Source organism: Neophocaena asiaeorientalis, unplaced genomic scaffold (genome assembly GCF_003031525.2).
Source record: "Neophocaena asiaeorientalis asiaeorientalis breed wild unplaced genomic scaffold, Neophocaena_asiaeorientalis_V1.1 scaffold47, whole genome shotgun sequence".
NCBI classification, from domain to species: Eukaryota; Metazoa; Chordata; class Mammalia; order Artiodactyla; family Phocoenidae; genus Neophocaena; species Neophocaena asiaeorientalis.
The window spans coordinates 266,807-291,579 of NW_020175399.1; the positions used below are offsets into that span (position 1 = coordinate 266,807).

Below are 24,773 nucleotides of genomic sequence, written 5' to 3' on the forward strand. Positions count from 1 at the left end.
CTGAAAAGATGATCCTTAATATTTTCAATATGGACTATCCTTTAAAAAATGGGCAAATGACTTGAATAGATAGTTCACTAAACAATACATATGTGTGTGTGTGTATATATATATATATGTATGTATGTATATGTATATATAGTAGAGAAATGCAAATTAAGACCACAATGAGATAACATTTTACACCAGATGGCTAAAATATGACTAACTGAACAGATACATGCAAAAGAATGAAATTGAACCACATCGTACACTAAATACTAAAATTAACTCAAAATGTATTAAAGACTTGAATGTTAGACCTAAAACCATGAAACTCTGAGATGAAAACATAGCTGGTAAGCTCCTTGTTATTGGTCTTAGCAATGCTTTTAGGGATCTGACTCCAAAGGCAAGAGCAACAAGAGGAAAAATAAACAAATGGGACTATATCAAACTAAAAAGCTTCTGCACGGCAAAGGAAATTATCAACAAAACGAAAAGCCAACCTATTGAATGGAAGAAGGTATGTTCAAGTCATATACCCAATAAGGGGTTGATATCCAAAATATATAAAGAACTCATACAATTCAATTACAAAAAAAAATCTGATTAAAAATGGGCAGAGTATCTGAATAGACATTTTCCCAAAGATGTACAGATGGCCAACAGGCACTTGAAAAGATGCTCAGCATCACTAATCATCAGGGAAATGAAAATCAAAACCACAGTGAGATATCACCTCATGCCAGTTAGAATGACTGTTATAAAAAAGACAAGAAATAACAAGAGTTGATAAGGATGTGGAGGAAGGGGTACCCTTATTCACTGTTGGTGGGAATGTAAATTGGTGCAACCAGTATGGAAAACAGTATAGAGGTTCCTCAAAAAATTAAAAATAGAACTACCATATGATCCAGGAATTCCATTTTTGGGTATCTATCCAAAGGAAACAAAAACATGAATTAGAAAAGATATATGCACCCCTATGTTCACTGCAGCATTATTTACAATAGCCAAGATATGGAAGCAACTTAAGTGTCCATCAGTGGATGAATGGATAAAGAAGATATGGTATATATACAATGGAATACTACTCAGTCATTAAAAAGAAAGAAATATTGTCATTTGCAACAACATGGTTGGACCTTGAGGGTATTATGCTAAGTGAAATAAGTCAGAGAAAGACAAATACCACATGATTTCACTTATATGTGAAATTTAAAATACAAAACAAACAAAACAAAACTGAACTCAGACTCATAGATACAGAGAACAGATTCCCAGTGGAGGTTGCCAGAGGAAAAGGGGTAGGAGTGGGGGGGAGGAATGGGTGACGGGGATCAAGAGGCATCAACTTCCAGTTATAAAATGAATAAGTCATGGGGATGTAATGTATAGTATACGGAATACAGTCAATATTGTGTTAATTTTGTATGGTGACAGATGGTAACTGGACATTGTAGTGATCATTTTGAAATGCATAGAGATGTCAAATCATTATGTTGTACACATGAAACTAATATAATATTGTATGCCAGATACATTTCAATAAAAGTAATCATGGAATCATATATCATATAAAGATAAATTTTACTGAATGGAAATTTTTTTAACATAAAGGAAAAAATTGTCAGTGATCCTCCAATATTGAATCAAGCCAAATTCCTATTCAGATGAGCTGTCTTCCTTTGCCCAGGAAGCAGAAAAAGAAGATTGTAGGTGTGGTAGAGTGATCACATCAATTGTTCCAATTTCTCATGCTTTCTTGCAGTCATGAACTTTGCCATAACCTCTTATGTCCTCCCACTCTCTCTGCATCTAGCCATGTAACTTGCTTTATCCAATGGGATGTTAGTAGATGTGAGATAAGTAGATGCTTGAAAGAGCACTTACATGTTTCTATTTGGATTTCTCCTCTTGCCTTCTATCACCACCTTGACAACATGCCAGTCTAGCCTGATGGGACACAAACATGGGAGCAGAATTGAGTCATCAGGGTCATCCCAACCAAGATGGATCAATAGTCAGACAATTACCAGATACGTGAGGGAGTTTGGGGACCAGAACTGCTTAGTCAATTCAGCCAAAATTGCCAGCACACAGACCCTTGAACCTTGATGCTTATTATTCTAGATTTCAAAGTTGTATGTTATGAAACATTATTGTGACCATAGATAACTGATACAAAAAGTAAGGAATTATGAACCATAAGAAAAAGGCAAAAACCAAGGAAAATGTTAACTTTGGGGAGGTGGGAAACTGTGGGAGCTGGGCACACTTTCTTGAAGTGCTAGTGTCTTAATTTATTTTTTTAAATAAGGAAGGCTATCTGAATAATGCTATGCAGGAATATGAAAACAAGACTGGAGTAGAACCAATCTAGAGGTATATCATCTTGTGATCAGTTCATGACTTTCCCTAATAATGAAGGTCTCTTCACATCTTTGAATTTTATTCCATGAAATCAAATATGTACAACCTCAGATGAATGTAATAAAATAATTTTAATAAAAAAAAGACAAAAAGAAAGAAGGAAGGAAGGAAGGAAGAAAGAAAGAAAAAGAAAGAAAGAAAGAAAGAGAAAGAAAAAGAAAGAAAAATGTAAAATAACAAGTGTTAGTGTAAATATGGAGAATTCTGAATCCTCATACATTGCTACTGGGAATTTTAATGGCGTGGCTAGTGTGGAAAACAGTTTTTCATTTCCTCATAAGGTTAAACATAGAATTACCATGTGACCCAGCAGTTCTACTCCTAAGTATATACTCAGGAGAATTGAAAACAGTTGTTCAAACAAATAGTTATACACAGTTGTTCACAGATCACTATTCACTGTAACCAAAAGATGGGAAGGAGCCAAATGTCCATTAACAGGGGAATGCATAAACCAAGTGTGGTATGTCCATACAATGGAATATTATTCAGCCATTAAAAAGGAATGCATTACTGATACAACATGGATGAACCTTGAAAACATTATGCTAATTGAAATACAGCAGACACCAAAGGCCACATATTGTTTGATTCCATTCATATGAAATATCCAGAAAGAAAAATCCAGTGAGGCAGAAGGTAGATTAGTGGTTGCCAGGGAATGGGAATGGAGGGAATAGGGAATCACCACTTAATGTATAGAGGGTTTCCTTTTGGAGTGATAAAAATATTCTGGAACTAGATAGTGGTGATGGTTGCAAAACACTGTGAATGTACTAAATGCCACTGACTCGTACACTATAAAATGTACATTTTAAAATGAAATTTTATGTTATGTGAATTTTAGCTCAATAAAATAATTGTCCTTGTCACACTATTTATAAAGCTTGTAGACCAGTAAAAAGGCTGAGTGATTAGGAATTTTGTTGGCCTAAACTGGGTGACATGATGACAGGATTTAGATAATCACTGCAAATGTCTAACATTTAAGACCACATGTTAATCATTTTTAATGGGTAAAAAGAAAAGGTGAATCTTTTGGACCTATTTGATAGCCATGATATTAATTTATCTAATACCAAATACATCCCAGTCTATCACCAGTTGTCCCACCCGAAGTGCATTTAGTGGCTCATTGCATTCTAACCCTCAAAAATGCTTGGTTAGTGCCAGAAATAGGGTATCCAGGCATGACATCCTATTCCAGACCAAAGCCTACTGGCTATATAACCACAAGGTTTCATCACATACAAGCAGTAACAACACTGCCTGTGCCTTTCAAGCTGGGGCAGTATACCACAAGAAAGTTATATTCCCAAGACCATCCCCGAACTTAAAGCGCTGCCCCAAGGTGCTACTTTTAATTATCAACATTAAAAAAGAATTGTTTAAAACTTTATACTTTTAAATCAACTATACTTCAATAAGAAGGTTAATAATAAGTTAAAAAATAAAACTTTATACTTTCCAGTTAGCATAATTGTTCTTCTAAGAAAACAAAAAAAAAAAAACCCAGTTGTTTTTATATTAAGTTTATATTATTTAGTTACCATTTTATAATATTGACCTATATACTTTTGGTTCTGAAAATTCTTAGTTGTGTGTGCCTATACAGTTCATCACAGAATCCTTGGCTTCCTGGGCCTCCACCCATTAAATGCCTAGAGTGCACCATATTTACTGTAATAGCCAAAAATTCCCCTATACATTTCCACATACCCACAGGAAGTCACTCTACTTTAGAATGACATGATACCATAAAAATGCACCACCACAGGTATGGTTCTTAAAATAGAGTGTTTGATTTTATACATTTCCAATTTTAAAAGTCAGATACATTTAAATTATCTTAAATATTTTATTAATTTATTTGTTTTACTATTTTACTGCTGTACAAATACATACTCTATTCCAAGAACTAAGCTGTAAAGAGTATGATTTCATGATTTTTTACCTATATTTACACCTATATAATCACCATCCAGGTTAAGATTTTGAACATTTCCAGCACCTCAGGAATCTCTTTCACACCCTTTCCCAATCAGCTTCCTATCAGACATAACCACTAGTCTTTCTATCACCATAGATTAATTTTGCCTATTTTTGAGCCTCACACAAAAAAGGAATCATAGTATGCACTGTTTTGTGTAAGCCTTTCACTCAGTGCAGTGTTTTCCAGATTCATTCATGTTGATGTATGTTTCAGTTATTCATTCCCTTTTACTGCTGTTAGTTATTCTCTTTTATCACAGTTGATTTATCCATTCACCAATTAAAGGACACTTGTGTTGTTACCATTTATTTCTATTATGAATAAAGCTGCTATGAACAATCTTGTACCTGTCTTTTGGCATACACACAAACACACATACATATACACACACACACACACACACACTCATTGTTCTCTTAGGTATATAACTGGGAATGGAATTGCTGAGTCATAGGGCGGCACATATTTAGCTTAAGTAGATAATGCCAAACAGTTTTCCAAAGTGGTTGCATAAATATACACTCCCACCAAGATCTTCAGATCCTCAAAATGCACCATAAGGGAAGTAAAGAGGAAAGCCACAGACTGGTAGAAAATATTCAACAAAGGACTAGTATACAAAATACATAAATTACTATTCAAATCATTACAAAATCAATAATAAAAAAGACACATAACCCAATTATTTTTTAATGGACAAAAACTTGAATAGGCATTTCACAGGAAGATACCCAAATGGCCAATAAACTCATAAAAAGGTGCTGAATGTCATTAGTAATCAAAGGAGTGCAAATTAAAATCACAATAACATACTGCTACACACTATCTAGAATAGTTAAAAATTTAAAGATTGGCTATATCAAATATTTCTAAATGATTTAAGAAATTGGACTTGTAAAAGAGCCTTTAATTACTTGTTATTATCCAGCACTGTTATACCAGTCTTGTGAAGTAAGTATTATTTCCTCTGTTTTACAGACAAAGAAACTTAGGTTGAGAGTATCTGATTTTCCAAAGCGATTTTTGAACTATTAAATGGCAGAGATTAAGTTTAAATCCAGAGAATGTGATCACAGATCTTTCTCTTTTTCACCTCTGCCTACCCTTTGGCCCAAACAGAAGAAAACTTACAGGTTTGTATTACTTTGGAAAATCGTTGGCATTTTTTTTTGCCAGATTAGCAAAGTGTAGCACAAACATGGCAACAAGCTCCATACCAGACTAAAAATTTCTGAAATAGTGAGAATATCCAAATTTCTATTCATTTGAAAAATTATTATAGAATGTGAAGACAATGTTGCAAGTAGTCTCATCCAGCTTCTCCAAGAGTGTCACCTATGAAAAATACTCACAACTTAATAAGAAGCATAGTTTATCATCAACAGGGTCCTGGCAGCAAGGTATCACATATCAACATGCAATATCGTATTATGGTATAATGGAGTGGAAATGGCATAAGTCTTGGGGTCAAGTGAACTGGGTTTGGGGCTTAGTTTTGCTGCTTTTATTAGTTGAGTGAGTGTAACCATAGACAAGGTACTTAATCTAAGTTTTATTTTCTTTAGTTATAAAACAATATTACCTATCACATAGACTTATGAATATTTAGATAAAAGCCAAATAAGATAAATGAGATAATTATCCAGAGAAAGTTATAAACCAAATTGGTACCTGAGCTTCAAGGATAGGTAACAAATATTTTCATCCAAATAGTTATTGTTTTTAATCTTTTCTGTGAATTTTGGAAAGTAAAGTCGTGCCTCTCACTTCTCCTTCCAGTTCCACCTGTCCTATACCGACAAGGAGCGCTATGAAAATGAAGAAAGACCTGAGGTCCAGAAGCAGATGCTTTCTGATATGGCCAAGAAGCTACCAGTTTACACAAGAACTGGGAGTGGAGGTCAGTTCATCCAAAGTCGCTTAGAGAGGCAGATCAACAATGATCTCAGAAAGACTGAGTCATAAATATCCTCAATCTAGCCCACTTTTTCCTCCTTTCTTCTGAAGAACACTGTGGAGTTTTTTCTCAACATTTTATTATAAAAAAGGTCAAACATTTACCCAAGATGGAATAATTATAAACATCTGTATACCCACCACTGGAGTCACCACTAACATTTTACTATATCTCTTTATCACATATCTGTCCACAAATCCATCCCTCTATCCATCATCCATCAAGATATCTTATTTTAAAAAAACTTTTTTACTGAAGTATAGTTGATGTACAATGTAGTGTTAGTTTCTGGTATACAATAAAGTGATTCAATTAAACATACATAAATGTGTGTGTGTGTATATATATATGTATATATATATATGTATATATATACTTTTTCATATTCTTTTCCATTATGGTTTATTACAGGATATTGAATATAGTTCTCTGTGGTATGCAGTAGGTCCTTGCTGTTTATTTCATATATACTAGTTTGTATCTGCTAATACCAAACTCCTAATTTATCCCTCCCCACCTCCTTTCCACTTCGGTAATGATAAATTTGTTTTCTATGACTGTGAGTCTGTTTCTGTTTTGTAAATAAGTTAAATTCTAACATTTTTTTAGATTCCACATATAAGTGATATCATATGGTACTTGTCTTTCTCTCTTATTTCATTTAGTATGCTCATCTCTAGGTCCATCCATGTTGCTGCAAATGGCATTATTTCATTCTTTTTTATTGCTGAGTAGTACTCCATCATATATATATACCACATCTTCTTTATCTATTCATCTGTTGATCGACATTTAGGTTGCTTCCATGTCCTGGCTATTGTAAATAGTGCTGTAATGAACATGTAGGGTGCATGTATCTTTTCGAAGTATGCTTTTCTCTGGATATACGCCCAGGAATGGGATTGCTGTATCATATGGTAGTTCTATTTTTAGTTTTTTAAGGAACCTCCATACTGTTCATTATAGTGATTGTACCAATTTATATTCCCACCAACAGTGTAGGAGGGTTCCCTTTTCTCCACACCCTCTCCAGCATTTGTTATTTGTAGATTTTTAATGATGGCAAGCCATTTTATTTTTTGATGCATTTCAAAGTAAGTAGCTGATATCAATACACATCTACCTAAATATTTTATTATTCTTTTTTGGGTGAAATTTACATACAAAACATGCACAAATCTTAAGTGTACCATTCAGTATTTTGACAAATGTACACACCTGTGTAACTAAAACCTCTGAAAACATTACCACACCCCAGAAAGTTCTCTCATGCTCCTTCCCAGTCAAGCCCACCACCACAACCAAAGACAAGCATTATTCTGATAGTTTTCCACCATAGATTACTCCTACCTGCTCTAGAATTTCGTATAAATGGAATCATACAGTATGTACTGTTGTATCTGGCTTCTTTTATTCAGCATAATGTTCTTGAGACTCATTCACACTCTTGTGTATTTCATTCCCTTTACTGCTGAGTAGTATTTCTTTTTTTTTACATCATTTTTTTCATCTTTATTGGAATATAATTGCTTTACAATGTTGTGTTAGTTTCTGCTGTACAAAAAGGTGAATCAGCTATATGTATACATATATCCCCATATCCCCTCCCTCTTGAGCCTCCCTCCCACCCTCCCTATCCTACCCCTCTAGGTCATCACAGGGCATCGAGCTGATCTCCCTGTGCTATGCAGCAGCTTCCCACTAGCCATCCATTTTACATTTGGTAGTGTATATATGTCAATGCTACTACCTCACTTCATCCCAGCTTCCCCTTCCCCCACTGTGTCAAGTCCATTCTCTATATCTGTGTCTTTATTCCTGCCCTGCCATTAGGTTCATCAGTACCGGTTTTTTAGACTCCATATATATGCGTTAGCATACGGTATTTGTTTTTCTCTTTCTGACTTATTTCACTCTGTATGACGGACTCTAGGTCCATCCACCTCATTACAAAAAATCAATTTCATTAGTTTCTGTGGCTGAGTAATATTCCATTGAATATATGTGCCACAACTTCTTTATCCATTCATCTGTCAATGGACATTTAGGTTGCTTCCATTTCCTGGCTATTGTAAATAGTGCTGCAATGAACATTGTGGTACATGTATCTTTTACAGTTACGGTTTTCACAGGGTATATGCCCAGTAGTGGGATACCTGGGTCATATGGTAGTTCTACTTTTAGTTTTCTAAGAAACCTCCATACTGTTCTCCCTAGTGGCTGTATCAATTTACATTCCCACCAACAGTGCAGGAGGGTTCCCTTTTCTCTACACCCTCTCCAGAATTAATTGTTTATAGATTTTTTGATGATAGCCATTCTGACCGGTGTGAGGTGATACCTCATTACAGTTTTGATTTGCATTTCTCTAATGATTAGTGATGCTGAGCATCTTTTTATGTGTTTATTGGCAATCTGTATGTCTTCTTTGGAAAAATGTCTATTTAGGTCTTCTGCCCATTTTTGGATTGGGTTGTTTGTTTTTTTGATATTGAGCTGCATGAGCTGCTTGTATATTTTGGAGATTAATCCTTTGTCAGTTTCTTTGTTTGTAGATATTTTCTCCCATTCTGAGGGTTGTCTTTTCATCTTGTTTATGGTTTCCTTTGCTGTGCAAAAGCTTTGAAGTTTCATTAGGTCCCATTTGTTTATTTTTGTTTTTATTTCCATTTCTCTAGGAATCATCTTTGATTTCTTTCATCAGTGTCTTATAGTTTTCTGCATGCTGGTCTTTTGCCTACTTAGGTAGGTTTATTCCTAGGTATTTTGTTCTTTTTTTTGCAGTGGTAAATGGGAGTGTTTCCTTAATTTTTTTTTACTTTTTTAATTTTTTTAACATCTTTATTGGGGTATAATTGCTTTACAATGGTGTGTTAGTTTCTGCTTGATAACAAAGTGAATCAGTTATAATGGTAATTCTATAATTTCTCTTTCTTATTTCTCATTGTTATTGTGTAGGAATGCAAGAAATTTCTGTGCATTAATTTTGTATCCTGCAGCTTTACCAAATTTGATTTACTCTAGTAGTTTTCTGGTGGCATCTTTAGGATTCTCTATGTATAGTATCATGTCATCCATAGACAGTGACAGTTTTACTTCTTTTCCAATTTGTATTCATTTTATTTCTTTTTCTTCTCTGATTGCCATAGCCAAAACTTCCAAAACTATGTTGAATAATAGTGGTGAGAGTGGGCACCCTTGTCTTGTTCCTGATCTTAGAGGAAATACTTTAAGTTTTTCACCATTGAGAATGATGTTGGCTGTGGGTTTGTCATATATGGCTTTTATTATGTTGAGGTAGGCTCTCTCTCTGCCCACTTTCTGGAGAGTTTTTATCATAAATGTGTGTTGAGTTTTGTCAAAAGCTTTTCTGCATCTATTGAGATGATCATATGGTTTTTATCCTGCAGTTTTTTAATATGCTGTATCACATTGATTGATTTGTGTATATTGAAGAATCCTTGCATTCATGGGATAAACCCCGCTTGATCATGGTGTGTGATCCTTTTAATGTGCTGTTGGATTCTGTTTGCTAGTATTTTGTTGAGGATTTTTGCATCTATGTTCATCAATGATATTGGCCTGTATTTTTCTTTTTTTGTCACATCTTTGTCTGGTTTTCCTATCAGGGTGAGTGATGGGGGCCTCATAAAATGAGTTTGGGAGTGTTCCTCCCTCTGATATATTTTGGAAGAGTTTGAGAAGGATAGACGTTAGCTCTTCTCTAAATGTTTGATAGAATTCTCCTGTGAAGCCAACTGGCCATGGGCTCTTGTTTCTTGGAAGATTTTTAATCACAGTTTCAATTTCAGTGCTTATGATTAGTCTGTTTATATTTTCTATTTATTCCTGTTTCAGTCTTGGAAAGTTGTACTTTTCTAAGAATTTGTCCATTTCTTCTAGGTTGTCCATTTTATTGGCATATATTTGCTTGTGGTAGTCTCTCATGAACCTTTGTATTTCTCCAATGTCAGTGAGTAACTTCTTTTTCACTTCTAATTTTATTGATTTGAGCCCTCTTCATTTTTTTTCTTTGAGTCTCACTAAAGGTTTATCAATTTTGTTTATCTTTTCAAAGAACCATCTTTTAGTTTGATTGGTCTTTGCTATTGTTTCCTTCATTTCTTTTTCATTTATTTCTGATCTGATCTTTGATTTCTTTCCTTCTGCTAAGTTTAGGTTTTTATTGTTCTTCTTTCTCTAATTGCTTTAGGTGTAAGGTTAGGTTGTTTATTTGAGATTTTTCTAGTTTCTTGAGGTAGCATTGTATTTCTATAAACTTCCATCTTAGAACTGCTTTTGCTGCACCCCATAGGTTTTGGATCCTAGTATTTTCATTGTCATTTCTGAGTAGTATTTCACTGTATGAATATCTTATTTTCTTTATCAGTTCACCAGTTGATGCTCAAGTGGATTGTTTCCAGTGCTCAACTATTATGAGTAAATCTGCTATGAAATTCTTGTACAAGTGATTGTGCAGATATGTCTTCATTTTTCTTCAGTAATACTCACTATGGAGTTTTATTGTTAGTTTTCATATGCATGAATAGAACAGTACTGGCTGAGCAATTCTCCTCCTTTTATTTATTTCTTTATACATTTATTTATTTATTTTTGGCTTAGTTGGGTCTTTGTTGCTGCACATGGCCTTTCTCTAGTTGCAGCGAGTGGGGGCTACTCTTCATTGCAAAGCGCGGGCTTCTCATTGCAGTGGCTTCTCTTGTTGCGGAGCTCAGGCTCTAGGTGTGCAGTCTTCAGTATTTGTGGCTCGTGGGCTCTAGAGCACAGGCTCAGTAGTTGTGGCTCACAGGCTCTAGAGCACAGGCTCAGTAGTTTTCACGCATGGGCTTAGTTGCCCCTCAGCATGTGGCAGCTTCCCAGACCAGGGCTCAAACCCGTGTCCCCTGCACTGGCAAGCAGAGTCTTAACCACTGTGCCACCAGGGAAGCCCTCTCCACCTTTTAAAATTTGAAAACGAATGCTTTTTTGACAAATAATTCTAATGTTTCTAATAAGGAAGTTCGTGTTTCAAGGCTTTGGGAAGTATACTGTTGGACACTTATGTTCATCTATTTATCATTTATTTATTCAACCAATATTTATTAAGATCCCATATGACAATTGGGGATGTCTTAATATAGTCTGGGTATTAGATGATATTAAAGATTTATTGTTTACTTTGTTAGAGCATTAATGTCATGGTGGTTATGGTTTATTTAAAAGTCTTCATGCATACTGAAGTATATTGAAAAGGAGACAGACAGGAAATTTTCTATATAATTTCAAACAGTAGTAAACAGAATGGTGCGATAGAGCAGAGATTACAAACTAGAAGTATATGGGAGGAATTGGACCCAGAGATATATTCTGTTTGACCTCTAATGTGTCTTTTAAAACTTTGCATTTTTACTAATTTTTAACAATTAGAATATTTCTGCATGAAAATCCACAATTTTTGGCTACTCTTAAAAACTCAGACACTGGTAACATTCGATCTGCATTTCCCCATGGCAAAAATTAGCTAGAGCTGAGTAGTAGCCACTCTTTTTAAACACAGCACGAATTCTCAGGTTCTTCGCTCACGACTCACTGTTCCCTGGACCCTTGAAGCATTTGTTTGCAGTGCTCATGATATAGAGTAATAGAGAAGGCTTCTCTGAGGCAATGTCATTTGATCTGAGACCTTAATAAGAAAAAGTAGCTTGCAGGAATTCCCTGGTGGTCCAGTGGTTAGGAGTCAGTGCTTTCACTACCGGGGCCAGGTTCAATCACTGGTCAAAGAACTAAGATCCCACAATCCATGCAGAGCAACCAAAAATTAAAAAGTAACTTGCCATGCTAAGGGTTTGGAACTCCATTGAAGGTTTTTAGTGGAGAGTGATATGATCTGATTTAGATTTTAACAAATCACCTGGCTATTCTGTAGAGAATGTATTGTGAGGGGGCAAGAGTGAAAGCAAATAATTAGGCAGCTATTGCAGTCATCTAAGTTAGAGGTGATGGTGGCTTAAACTGGACAGTGGTGTTTGACCGTATCTTTAAAAACATGTTGAAGGAACTAAACATGCATGTCCCTCTCCCCTCCTTGTTACCTCAGTTATACGCATACTTTGGTCACCACCACCACCACATTGCTAGAATGAACACAGAAACTCTGATGAATTAATAGTTCATTATGTTGAATCAGTTATGTGTGCTTAAGGTACACTTTAGGTTTAATTATTATATTAGCTCAAATTTTCATAATTTTAGTTGTTACACTTAATAATCACATAAACAGTCATACTCTATCAATGAACACAGAGAAAATTAGAAGGAAAGGAAAATGTCTTTCATGCAAGGAAATAAAGAAAAGAAGGAAGGAGGTAGAGAGGGAAGGAGAACTGATTTTTTATATCATACTTACAAAGTGAAAAGAATCCTGAACTAAAGGGTCAGAAAAACTGTACTAGTCACAGCCTTGCCACTTGCTTACTGTGTGATTTTGTTTAAGTTACTTGACATGGCTCAGGTCTTTATTTTCTATATCTGTGGAATGGTCAATTGAACTAATTTGTTCTAGAATGTCTCTTCTATTCTTCAAATTCTTATTCTAAGAACCACCTTCTTTACCATGCTTTAGGAGTTTTATCCACCTCATACAATCCAACCTCTGGAGACAGGAGATAAATTATGAATCCTGTTTTCAGATAGGAAAGTTGGAATAAACAGAGGCTAAATGATTTTCCCAAGATAACTCAAGCAATTGACAGTATAGTTTGTTTCATAATACAGAATTTTATGATCAGATATCCAGATATGAAAACTTTTCCCCTTACACTCATCCCCCAAAAGGTGCTTTTAAGATTGATCCAACAGGGAAAAAAATACATACCACAATTCTCTTATGTGATCTGTCTTTTGCTTGGTAACTTGAAATGAGATGAGTTTGAGTGCCTGTAATCAGTGTATAACAAGTCACCCAGATTTGCTAGTAAGATATATGGTGTCATATTGATCCCTAACCAGTGCTAACCACCCTATTTTTCCTATAGCCGTAAGGTTCTGTGACCGGTGCCATTTGATCAAGCCAGATCGCTGCCACCACTGCTCTGTCTGTGCCATGTAAGTGACAGCCATAATTCCCCTGGGCTGAGCTTGGCCACTGATGGTTGCCTTAAAAAACAAGTGACTGATCCTAACATGTTGATCCTAAAGAGCATTTCCTTTCAATCATAATGAGCACATGCCAAATACCCTCACAGGGATGATGATGATTCAAACTATTATAAAGATAGGAAAGAGAAATAAAACTGCATTTAAAAAAATAAACATTTTATTTTAGAACAGTTTTAGATTTATAGAATCATTGTAAAGATAGTTCTTATATGCCCCACACCATTTTCCATGTAATATCTTACATTAATATGGTACATTTCTTACAATTAATGAACCAGCATTGATTTTTTATTTTTAGCCAAAATCCATACTCTATTTAGATTTTCTCAGTTTTTCCCTGAAGTCCTTGTTCTGTTACAGGATCCTATCCAGGATACCATATTACATTTAGTTGTCATGTCTTCTAGGCTCCTCTTAGCTGTGATAGTTTTCAGACTTTACTTGTTTTTGATAACCTTGACGGCTTTTAGAATTGTCGGGTATTTTGAAGAATATCCCTCAGGTGGGATTTGTGTGATATTTTTCTCATAATTAGATTTAGATAATGTCTTTTGGGGGAGGAAGACCAGAGAGATTAAGTGCCATTCTCATTATATCATATCAAGGGTACGTACTATAGACATGACTTATCACTGCAATGTTAATCTTAATCATCTGTCTGAGGCAGTGTTTGCCAGATTTCTCCACTGTAAAGTTACTCTTCTTCCACCCCCACTCCATACTGTACTCTTTAGAAGGAAATCTCTGTGTACAGCCAACACTAAAGGAATGAGAAGTTATGCTTCCCCCACCCTGCCTTGCAGGCAGAGTATCTACATAAATTATTTGGAATTCCTCTACATGGGAGATTTGTCTCTTCTCCTTCATTTATTTATTAAATCATTTACTTATATCAATATGTGGGCATGGACAGTCATTTTACATTTGGGGTTATAAGTCAATACTACTTTATTTTGTTACTCAAATTGCTCCAGCTTTGTAAAATCCCATTTTTATGCTAATAAATATAAGCTTCATGTCCTTCTTCTTGAGTGCTTGTTCCATCCATGTTTCTCTTACCCTTGATTCAAGCACAGGCTGCAGTCATGTTTTCTTCTTTACTTTTATTAAACTAAGTAAATAAAATGAGGAGAGGTATCTTGGACCTCTTCTCTGTGTCAGTATCCTAGAGTTCCCTTTTAAAAATGCCTTTTAAAGGTTGGAATTTTAGGCATGTAACTTGCTGCCAGCATGATCCTAAAGTTTTGTGATTGGCTCATCCTAGGAACAACTGAGGACAGAATAGTTTTGGAGAAGCTATAGTGAAAATCTAAGAATGAGTGTACTGGGACCATGTAAAAATTCTGGTGATACCCTGAGTTCAATTCTGAAGTTTATCACACTGTATTTTCTTCCTTTTGTAGGTGTGTATTAAAAATGGATCATCATTGCCCTTGGTATGTCCTTTTGATTAATTTCTCCCCTCTAATAGGGTCAAAGTTGTTCAATGCCTACTTTCCTAAGCGTAGTTGTAAAATGCCTGTTTCCCCTACCATAATTCATTGGGCTTTGTATTTGTGTGGGGAACAGGGAAGGCGTAACATTTTAAAGCAAGAATAAATATACCATCAAAGGTGTGATAGTGAATTCCTGGTGTTACAGAGCTAATGGTCTCTTGTCCATTAGCTATAATAACTAAAGAGAGTACAGATAGTTGTCCCCTTTGACATTACATAATTCAGTTCTTTTTTTAGCTGTCTTGATGTTTGAAAAACTCTAGATTGTTAATTTAAGCAATTCTCCAAATTTTGTATGTCTGACCTAGAGAACCAGTATGAAATCATCTAACTATAAAGAGAACATGCCATAATATACTAAGTATAGCTGCGGAGATTGTAGTAGGTTTTCAGCATCCAAGATCAAGGTTTGCTTGGGTGTGTCAGGAACCAGTCCAGAACTGTTAGGTAGGCCAGCTGTCTCTGTGTCTGTAAATAAAAGGAAAAACAAGTGAGACATGAACTTGTGTTTCCAGTCTGTTCCTATTAAGGGACTTAAATTTCTGTTGAGTTTCTACACAACAGATAATGAAGCAGCAGGGGTAACACAGTTCACTCTGTATCAGTGTGTTCTAAATCAATGGATCCTGATTTGAAATTAGTTTTTCTTTTTTTCCTTTTTTAGGGTTAATAACTGCATTGGATTTTCCAACTATAAATTCTTCCTTCAGTTCTTAGCTTATTCTGTTCTCTATTGCCTGTACATTGCTACAACGGTCTTCAGCTATTTCATCAAATACTGGAGAGTAAGTTAAAAAATCCAGAAGGGTCCCCCCACCAAGAATAAATACACACCTATTCCAATCTGTGACATTGTTCACATTATCTTTTTCTTTTTTACATTTTTAAGTAGCTAATACTGAAGTAATCAGAAAGGAAAGCACAGAAAACAAGTTTCCCACATTAAATATTCTGAGATTTAAGAGGCTGTTATTTAGATGTCAGTTAAAGTTTCTATCATACATGAGAATCTTGTTGGGCCTCCAGGAACCTAATCTCTTGAGACTTACTGATTCTTTACAATGTATTTATCTAATCAAGTTTTAAAAATCTACTTCTTACCAATTTTAGGTTTGAAAAATGTTGAAACTAATTCTAAATCCCTAGTTTCCTAAGAAAAAGGCTGACAAAGCACTCCCTCGTTGTCAGAAAATACTTTCTAAATCCCTGTTCAAAGGAAGTTGCAAAATTCCTACTGGACAGAAAGATTCATTAACTCATCTTCACAAAAGACCAAAATGAAAAGGGACAGTCTTATTTGAACTTTGTATGACAAACTCTGGGTAGAGTATAAGGAGAACTGAGTTCTAATACTGGCTCTGCTACCTGCTTCACTGGCTCATTGCCAAGATCAAATGAAACATGTTGAGGGACTTCCCTGGCAGTCCGGTGGTTAAGACTTCACCTTCCAATGCAGGGGGTGTGGGTTCGATCCCTGGTCAGGGAGCTAAGATCCCACATGCCTCATGGCCAAAAATCCAAAGCATAAAACAGAAGCAATATTCTAACAAATTCAATAAAGACTTTAAAAATGGTCCACATCAAAAAAAAAGAAAGAAAGAAATGAGGAAATCATAAGATATTATCCAGTGCAAGGTTAAAAGAAAAAGATTAACCTTACACTGGATAATACCTTTAAAACAATGAAACAGATGTTGAAAATATTTTACTTTTCAAAACATGATTTCAATCATTATAATGAAATCTTTTTTTAAAATCCTACTTTCACCTTTCTTCTACTTGAAGATATCAGTTATATCCCATCTATTTCCAAAAAATTGAAGGCAGATTTTCAGTTTACATATGTATATGGGGTCTGCAGCAGTATAATGATTTTTTTTTTAATTTCATGCCAATGGACTCCAGAAGATATGTCTTCCCCACATACAACTACAATACAGTTACTAAGACATTATAACCTTACATGATGAGGGCTTTCCAAACTGACCCTGAATAGCAAAAAGCAGATGTGGGCAGAGCTACTGGTTATTACTTTAGGAATTGCACAAGAGCCTGTATAACTGGAATATCTCACCTCAGGGGGAGAGGTGAAGCACATAAATCCTGTGAGTAGAATATAGATTATAATAAACTGGAGAAAAAAAGGAGAAAGGCAAGGCAGTGAGAACATAAATAGCTGAGAATATTTAAATTATTAATTAGTGCTTTGATCCCTAGTAGTGTAGAAAATATAGTGTAGAATATTATAGAGGTATGGGCTTTGCATTCTCTCTTCGACTTGCTTAATCAATTCCAATATTTAATAACTTTAAGAATCAAGAATTATATAATGCATATCAAAATCTTCAACCCAGGGATATAAAAGTATAAGCAGAAATGAAGTTTTATCATAAATTGTCCCCAAATACAAAATGCTTCATCATCCTGGTGTCTCTTCTTTGGCCCCTTTCCACATCACAGGATCTATTATCTATTGCCCAGGTTTCCATGACCTTTTTGGCATTCTATTCACACACTAAGCCACTACCATAAAAAAAATCTCCTGCAACCAATTCAGCAGGGAAAGTGTCAGCCTTGGTCTTCACTACAGACTTTACTTGGTCCTTAACAGAGTAGGCTACTGTTTAAAAACTACCCTTTGATAACAGAGTAAACAATGTTGTATTTCAAACATTTTGCCTTTGGCCCTCCTAGTCAGCCAATAATCAAATACCACAATGCCAGCCAGGTGCTGTATGCTTCTTTTACCCTCAAAAGTTAATATCTAGATATGAATTAATCTCCAGAAATGTGCCAGTATTCACAAGCAAGGGGTGAAAATAGCCTTGCCCTTTTCCTATTCCTTCATTTTTTTCTCCACAATAAACTAGCTCATGCCTGACAGATGCCAGGCGAGGAAACCTGCCGTGGCTTGCCCTCATAATGAAAAGGGCATTGACAGTTCAGAGAAATGCTTCTTTGCAGTCTCTCCAGCCAGAGAGCACTTTAGTGTGGTTTAAAGATGGCTTTCTCAGTTCAAATTGAGTCTCCCCTAAAATGAAAAGTAAACACTGCCATGTATTTTAAAAGCCATGTATCACGGAGACTAGCTGTGCTCCTAAGAATAGCAACCTCCATTTGTATGGTACTTTACCATTTTCAAAGCACTTTCATATCTATTATATCATCTTATCCTCACCACAACCTTGTGAACTAGGTAAAGCAGGAATTATTAGACTAATTTAAAGATGATAAAACTGAGGGTCATAGTAGTTAAGTGACTTGCTCAGGATCACCCAGCTTCTAAGTTGCAAAGTGAGAACTTGAACTTGTCTGACCCTTAAGCCCAGTAATCTTAAACACTGTACCATGTCCTACTGCCCATTATGGTCCTACTATAGAGAAGCTCTAGCTCCTTTGAAATAAAGAATTCAGAAGACCATCAGATTGTGGTTCTCCTCTCAATATTAACTTAAAGAGTAGCACTTTGATAGGAAATTGATATTTGACTTATGAAAAAAGTAGTAATATACACCCCACACACTGGGCCATGAATCTCCTCATAGAGGCTATGAATTCTTTTAGAACTGAGATAATAGGATTAATCTACCAATAACCACTGTTTCTGGTGGTTATTGCTTTGAGTAATTTAGCTTGGTTATCTCCTGAGTAGGTAATTTTGAACATAGGGCCATCACCCTCTTCTAACAAAAAAGAAAGTTAAATATTAAGGACTTTATCAAGGGACAACACAGTAGATATGCTTTGGCAGACAGAAGAGAGTTCTATAAGAGCAATTAGGGAAGGGAAAGACTTGCAGCTCAGCCCCTCAGAGTGTGAACTGACTTTATATCAGTCCCTACTGCCCAGCCATTTCCTATTGTCCATCTAAACATGAAAGATAAGAAGTAAAATAAATGTGAGCTTTAAAAGCTTTAAAAAACTTATTTAAAAAGTAGAGATTATGAAAACAAAAACACAGCCAGGCAAAAACCACTACAAAATCTTTCCTATAAATTCAAAACAAAACAAAAAAAAACAATCAAATTCAATTTGGGTGCTTAGGCCAAGATTTTGTAGAGGAATCATTTCAAAAAGGAGCTTCACATAAAAGTTCATGAAGGTCAAAGTCCTTGGTATAGCTATTTCCTGGGGTGCTCTGCCCCCAGGCAAATTTCACCCAGACCACCCCTCAGCTGAAAGCATCTGACTGGTTTACTTCACTTTATCTTCATCCTTCAAACACATACTGTCTGGAAGATTCCCAATATTTCCTTACATCAAAATAAATATAAATCTCCTCTAAGAGACGAAAAAAATCTGTACCATCTGAATTTGCCAAGTGTTTCCAAGCCTTAACGTTCTCCTTCCAAACTGTAGTAGAACTAGATCCTAATGTCAAGGTCCACTTCAACCAAGAATCACCTTTACTACTCAAGAGCATTTGGAAATATTTCAAAGCAATTCATCACACCAAAACAATGATCAACACAGGAAAGGGGGAAATAAAGAAAAGTCTTTCTCCCAACTGCTTACTCCAAAATTGAAAATGTTTTCTAATGTTCTCTTCAGAAGACAAAATGTTACATGCTGTGCATGCTATAAAACTTTAGAAAATTCATTCTAGTCTGGGGCTGCTTTAAAAAAACAAAACTGTTGCCATGTGGAAAATGAGATGTCCCAGCTAACTATAAAAATCTTTAGCTACCTACTTTTACAATTACCTGTCAAATCTTGCATGATTTTACTGTCTAAACAGCTGTTTCACAGGATGTAATATACCAGCACATTCTACTTCAACTATAAAAAACAACCACACAAAATTTGCAGTAGCTTTAAAATCAAGTCGACTTAGAGGTAGAACATTTTAAAATTCTACCTATGTGTTTTAACTTCCTACATATATCACTGTGACATTTTTAGCACACATATATCCAAAGAAACATGACATATAAAGTATTCCAGAATAACCCACCTTGAAACAAGAGGGTGAACCATATGACCTCAAGATCACCTCTAGCCAATGACTCAAAATTTACAAACTAAATGGAATACAAGCTTAAGAGGTTGCATACCAGTTATGGCTTCAGTATACTCTTTTAACCTTACCCTTTTCTAATTGGTACATTATATACTCTATTTTACACTGAACTGCACTTAAGCAAAGATCCATTTTAGGCTGTGTAGGCTGATAGCATATCCATAATAAGGTATGGTCATCCACAGAAAGAACTGTTTTGTAAAAATTTTACAAAATCTACTTTTTAAATTACAGCTAGACATTTTATACATATGGAAGAAAGTACTAACCTATACAGAAAAACTAGCCAAACCTTATGACTTTAATCCTTTCTTTCTGTTTGTTTATTATTTCTTTTCTAGGGGGAATTGCCCAGTGTTCGCTCTAAGTTCCATGTCCTTTTCCTCCTCTTTGTGGCCTGCATGTTTTTTGTCAGCCTTGTGATTCTCTTTGGTTACCATTGTTGGCTTGTCAGCAGAAACAAAACCACCTTAGGTAAGACTGGATACTAAGACTAGGAAAAAAACATGTGAATGTATATCCCTGTGACCTATGGATTGTTCCCAAGGAAGAGAGAAACTTCCAATGAAACATTTCACCTGCAGTGACATCTCTTTGCCTCCAAATGGAAACAGATGTAAACATGTTTTACCAAACTGGAGAGCCATAGTGAATGAAGCTTACAGACTAAAGAGAACATTAGTGAATAAAACCTCACACAAAACCAAAAATAACCATTGCTTTTTATAGTTCATTCTGGGTAATAGTTCCCCAGATTTACAGCTTGAAAATTTTGAAAGGGTGTTCACATAAGGAAGTGAAGGAAAGAATCAGTACAGAAGGGAGCATCAGAAGGAGGAAGTCAAGGTCAATAAAGATAGAAAAACCTAATTTATTGAACACTTCTAAAAACAGAGTCCTGAGAAAAAATCCAAACCAACAAATCATTGAATATCTACAGTTATCAAGGAGCTGTGTAGGGACTGTGGGAATGAGATAAACACATTGAACAAGTGAGTCTCTAGAAAATGAGCACAAGAAATGAAAATTTTTCTCTGAAAATTTTTCCACTACTCTATATTCTGGGCTTTTATTTGGAGAATTGCATTTCTGATGGATCCAGTGCAATAATCGTTTTCATGGTGAAACAAATATTTATACTGTACACAAATCAATGCATGAGGGTTAAGGAGAAAGTGTCTGAATACTGAATGTTTAGCTAAGATAAATTTGAGGAAAGTATAGTGCAAAAGCCACTATACTTTTGGAATTCATTTGCTAATAATGATAACAGCTAAGAAAGTATTTGCACTTATTTTCTAAACCAAATATATATGTAGCACTTAGTTGCTAGGGTAGTAGATTAGCATATTTGGCTTAGAGATCAGCTACAGTGTAGAAAAGTACTAAAAGCTTCATGATAACACAATCTGAAAACAAAGAACAAAAGGGAAATGGTCAGATGCAGCCAGAGTCCAACAGTGAAAGTGTTTGCTTAATGGGATAAATGTGTATCTAAAAATAATGTGCACTAACATGGTCCAATTTCTCATAGTCGTTGAGGTGATTATAGTTCACCCATTGACATTTTTTCTGGAGTAAAACTCAATTTCTTACATTGCAGGCTTCAGTGTGAACATGTTCATTTCTGAAATGTTTCAAAACCAAATCAATGTCATTACCATCTCTTTATGTGTCATTACTTTCATCCCAGCTCTAAATATAGAGACCATTTGGCTGTTACTGCCATTGAGATTCAAATAAAGTGCTGTTAGATTTGTTCTTTCACTCCTTACATGCAGTACAAACTACATACTACCCCTATGACTGTTCAATTATTTCTACCATCATGTGTTTCTTCTGCATTTTTTTTAAAAGAGTGTACTAATTCTTTATGTTTAATAACAAACTTACTTTGTATTAGTGATTAAGCTGGTTTTTACCAAGTAATTTAGCAATAACTAAGAATGAGGGGCCTGTGCTACCACAGCAAAAAATATTGTAGAAGCAAGTCACATTCATGGAGAACTGTAAAATTGTAATGGTCCTGATTATTGCTCTCTTCTTCTTTTCTTCAACTTCCCTACCCCACCATAGAGGCCTTCTGTACTCCAGTGTTTACAAGTGGCCCAGAGAAAAATGGGTTCAACCTTGGCTTCATCAAAAATATCCAGCAGGTGTTTGGAGATAACAAGAAGTTCTGGTTACTACCTATTGGGTCTAGGTAGGTAACTATTACCACTGAAAGAAGTTGATGCTGGACCATGCCTTGAAGTATCAAATTCAATTTTGACTGTATTATGCACTAGATATCAGTCCAATGTAAAACTGTATTTCCCGAGTTTTTCATTACTAGGTTAGTAAAGATAAATCAGGTGGTGAGGGCATGATACAATAAGCATTCTCATGCTTTGTGTGTAGCAGTGTAAACTGGTACCAGTCATTTGTAAATGAATTTGATTGTAAACAACTCTGTTGTTTTTCTTCTGTATGTATTTGTACATATTTTTAATCACAGTATACATACCACTTTGAACTTTACATTTTTCACTTAAAATATAGTAATCATTTCCCCTTATTGTGACATAGTCTTTACTTTTTAAATTTATTTATTTTTGGCTCCATTGGGTCTTCATTGCTGGGCACAGGCTTTCTCTAGTTGCGGCAAGCAGGGGCTACTCTTCATTGTGGTGGCTTCTCTTGTTGCGGAGCATGGGCTCCAGGCACATGGGCTTCAGTAGTTGTGCATGTGGGCTCAGTAGTTGTGGCTCGTGGGTTCTAGAGGTCAGGCTCAGTAGTTGTGGCACACAGGCCTAGCTGCTCTGTGGCATGTGGGATACTCCCAGACCAGGGATTGAGCCCGTGTCCCCTGCATTGGCAGGCAGATTCCCAACCACTGCACTACCAGGGAAGCCCTGTGACATAGTCTTTATAACCATTACTTTTAACTATATCGTATTCCAGCCAGTGGGGAAATATATATTCCCATAGTTTAGTTTGTTTAGTTTGTTTCCGAATTATTGCCTGGAAATAATGCCACAATGAACATTTTTGTGCCTAGTTTATCTCTAGCTTTAGAATAACTCCCAGAAATGGAATTACTGGAACACTGGACATGGAGATGCTTATGTTTTTTGATATATACAAATATATGGACCTTCTATCCTGTTCCATTTATCTATATTTCTGTTTCTGTGCTGATACCATACTGTTTTGATGGCTATAGCTTTGTAGTATAGTCTGAAGCCCAGGAGCCTGATTCCTCCAGCTCTGTTTTTCTTTCTCAAGATTGCTTTGGCTATTCGGGGTCTTTTGTGTCTCCATACAAATTTTAAGATTTTTTGTTCTAGTTCTGTGAAAAATGCCATTGGTAATTTTATGGGGATTGCATTGAATCTGTAGATTGCCTTGGGTAGTATAGTCATTTTGACAATATTGATTCTTCCAATCCAAGAATATAGTACATCTTTCCATCTGTTTGTGTCATTCTTCGATTTCGTTCAGCAGCGTCTTATAGTTTTCGGAGTACAGGTGTTTTGCCTCCTTAGGTTTATTCCTAGGTATTTTATCCTTTTTGGTGTGATAGTAAATGGGATTGTTTTTTGAATTTCTCTTTATGATCTTTCATTGTTAGTGTATAGAAAAGCAACAGATTTCTGTGTATTAATTTTGTATCCTGCAACTTTACCAAATTCATTGATTAGTTCTAGTAGTTTTCTGGTGCTATCTTTAGTATTTTTTAGGTATAGTATCATGTCATCTGCAAACAGTGATAGTTTAACTTCTTCTTTTCCAATTTGGATTCCTTTTATTTATTTTCCTTCTCTTATTACTATAGCTAGGACTTCCAAAAGTATGTTGAATAAAAGTGGTGAGAGTGGACATCCTTGTCTTGTTCCTGATCTTGGAGGAAATGCTTTCATCTTTTCACCATTGAGTAGGATGTTAGCTGTAGTTTTGTCGTATATAGGCTTTACTATGTTGACGTATCTTCCCTCTATGCCCACTTTCTGGAGAGATTTTATCATAAATAGGTGTTGAATTTTGTCAAAAGCTTTTTCTGCACCTATTGAGATGATCATATGGTTTTTAGTCTTCAATTTGTTGATGTGGTGTATCACACTGATTGATTTGTGGATATTGAAGAATCCTTACATCCCTGAGATAAATCCCACTTGATTATGCTGTATGATCCTTTTAATATATTGTTGGACTCAGACTGTAAGTGTTTTGTTGAGGATTTTTGCATTTATGTTCATCAGTGATATTGGCCTGTAATTTTCTTTTTTGTGGTATCTTTATCTGGTTTTAGTATCAGGGTAATGGAGTTTTCTTAAGAAACTAAGAATAGAGCTGCCATATGATCCTGTAATCCCACTCCTGGTCATATATCCAGAGAAAAACATAGTCTGAAAGGATACATGCACCCCAATATTCACTGCAGCACTGTTTACAATAACCAAGACATGGAAGCAACCTAAATGTCTATAGACAGATGAATGGATAAAGAAGTTGTGGTACATATACACAATGGAATATTACTCAGCCATTAAAAAGAATGAAATAATGCCATTTGCGGCCACATAGATGGACTTAGAGATTGTCATACTAGGTAAAGTAAGTCAGACAGAGAAAGAGAAATATCGTATGATATGAATTATGTGGAATCTAAAAATAATGATACAGATGAACTTATTTACAAAACAGAAACAGACTCACAGACTCAGAGAACAAACTTATGGTTACCAGGAGTAA

General features: G+C 35.4%; 1 protein-coding gene across 1 annotated transcript in view; it reads left to right on the forward strand.

Annotated features, from left to right (window-relative positions):
- Positions 1–6,373, forward strand: part of ZDHHC15 (zDHHC palmitoyltransferase 15) — a 59,644-nt gene extending 53,271 nt beyond the window's left edge. The window contains exon 3 of the mRNA XM_024766423.1: positions 6,188–6,373. Within this exon, the coding sequence (XP_024622191.1) occupies positions 6,188–6,373 (186 nt within the window). The remainder of the gene's footprint in view (positions 1–6,187) is intronic.
- The last annotated feature ends 18,400 nt before the right edge of the window (positions 6,374–24,773 follow it).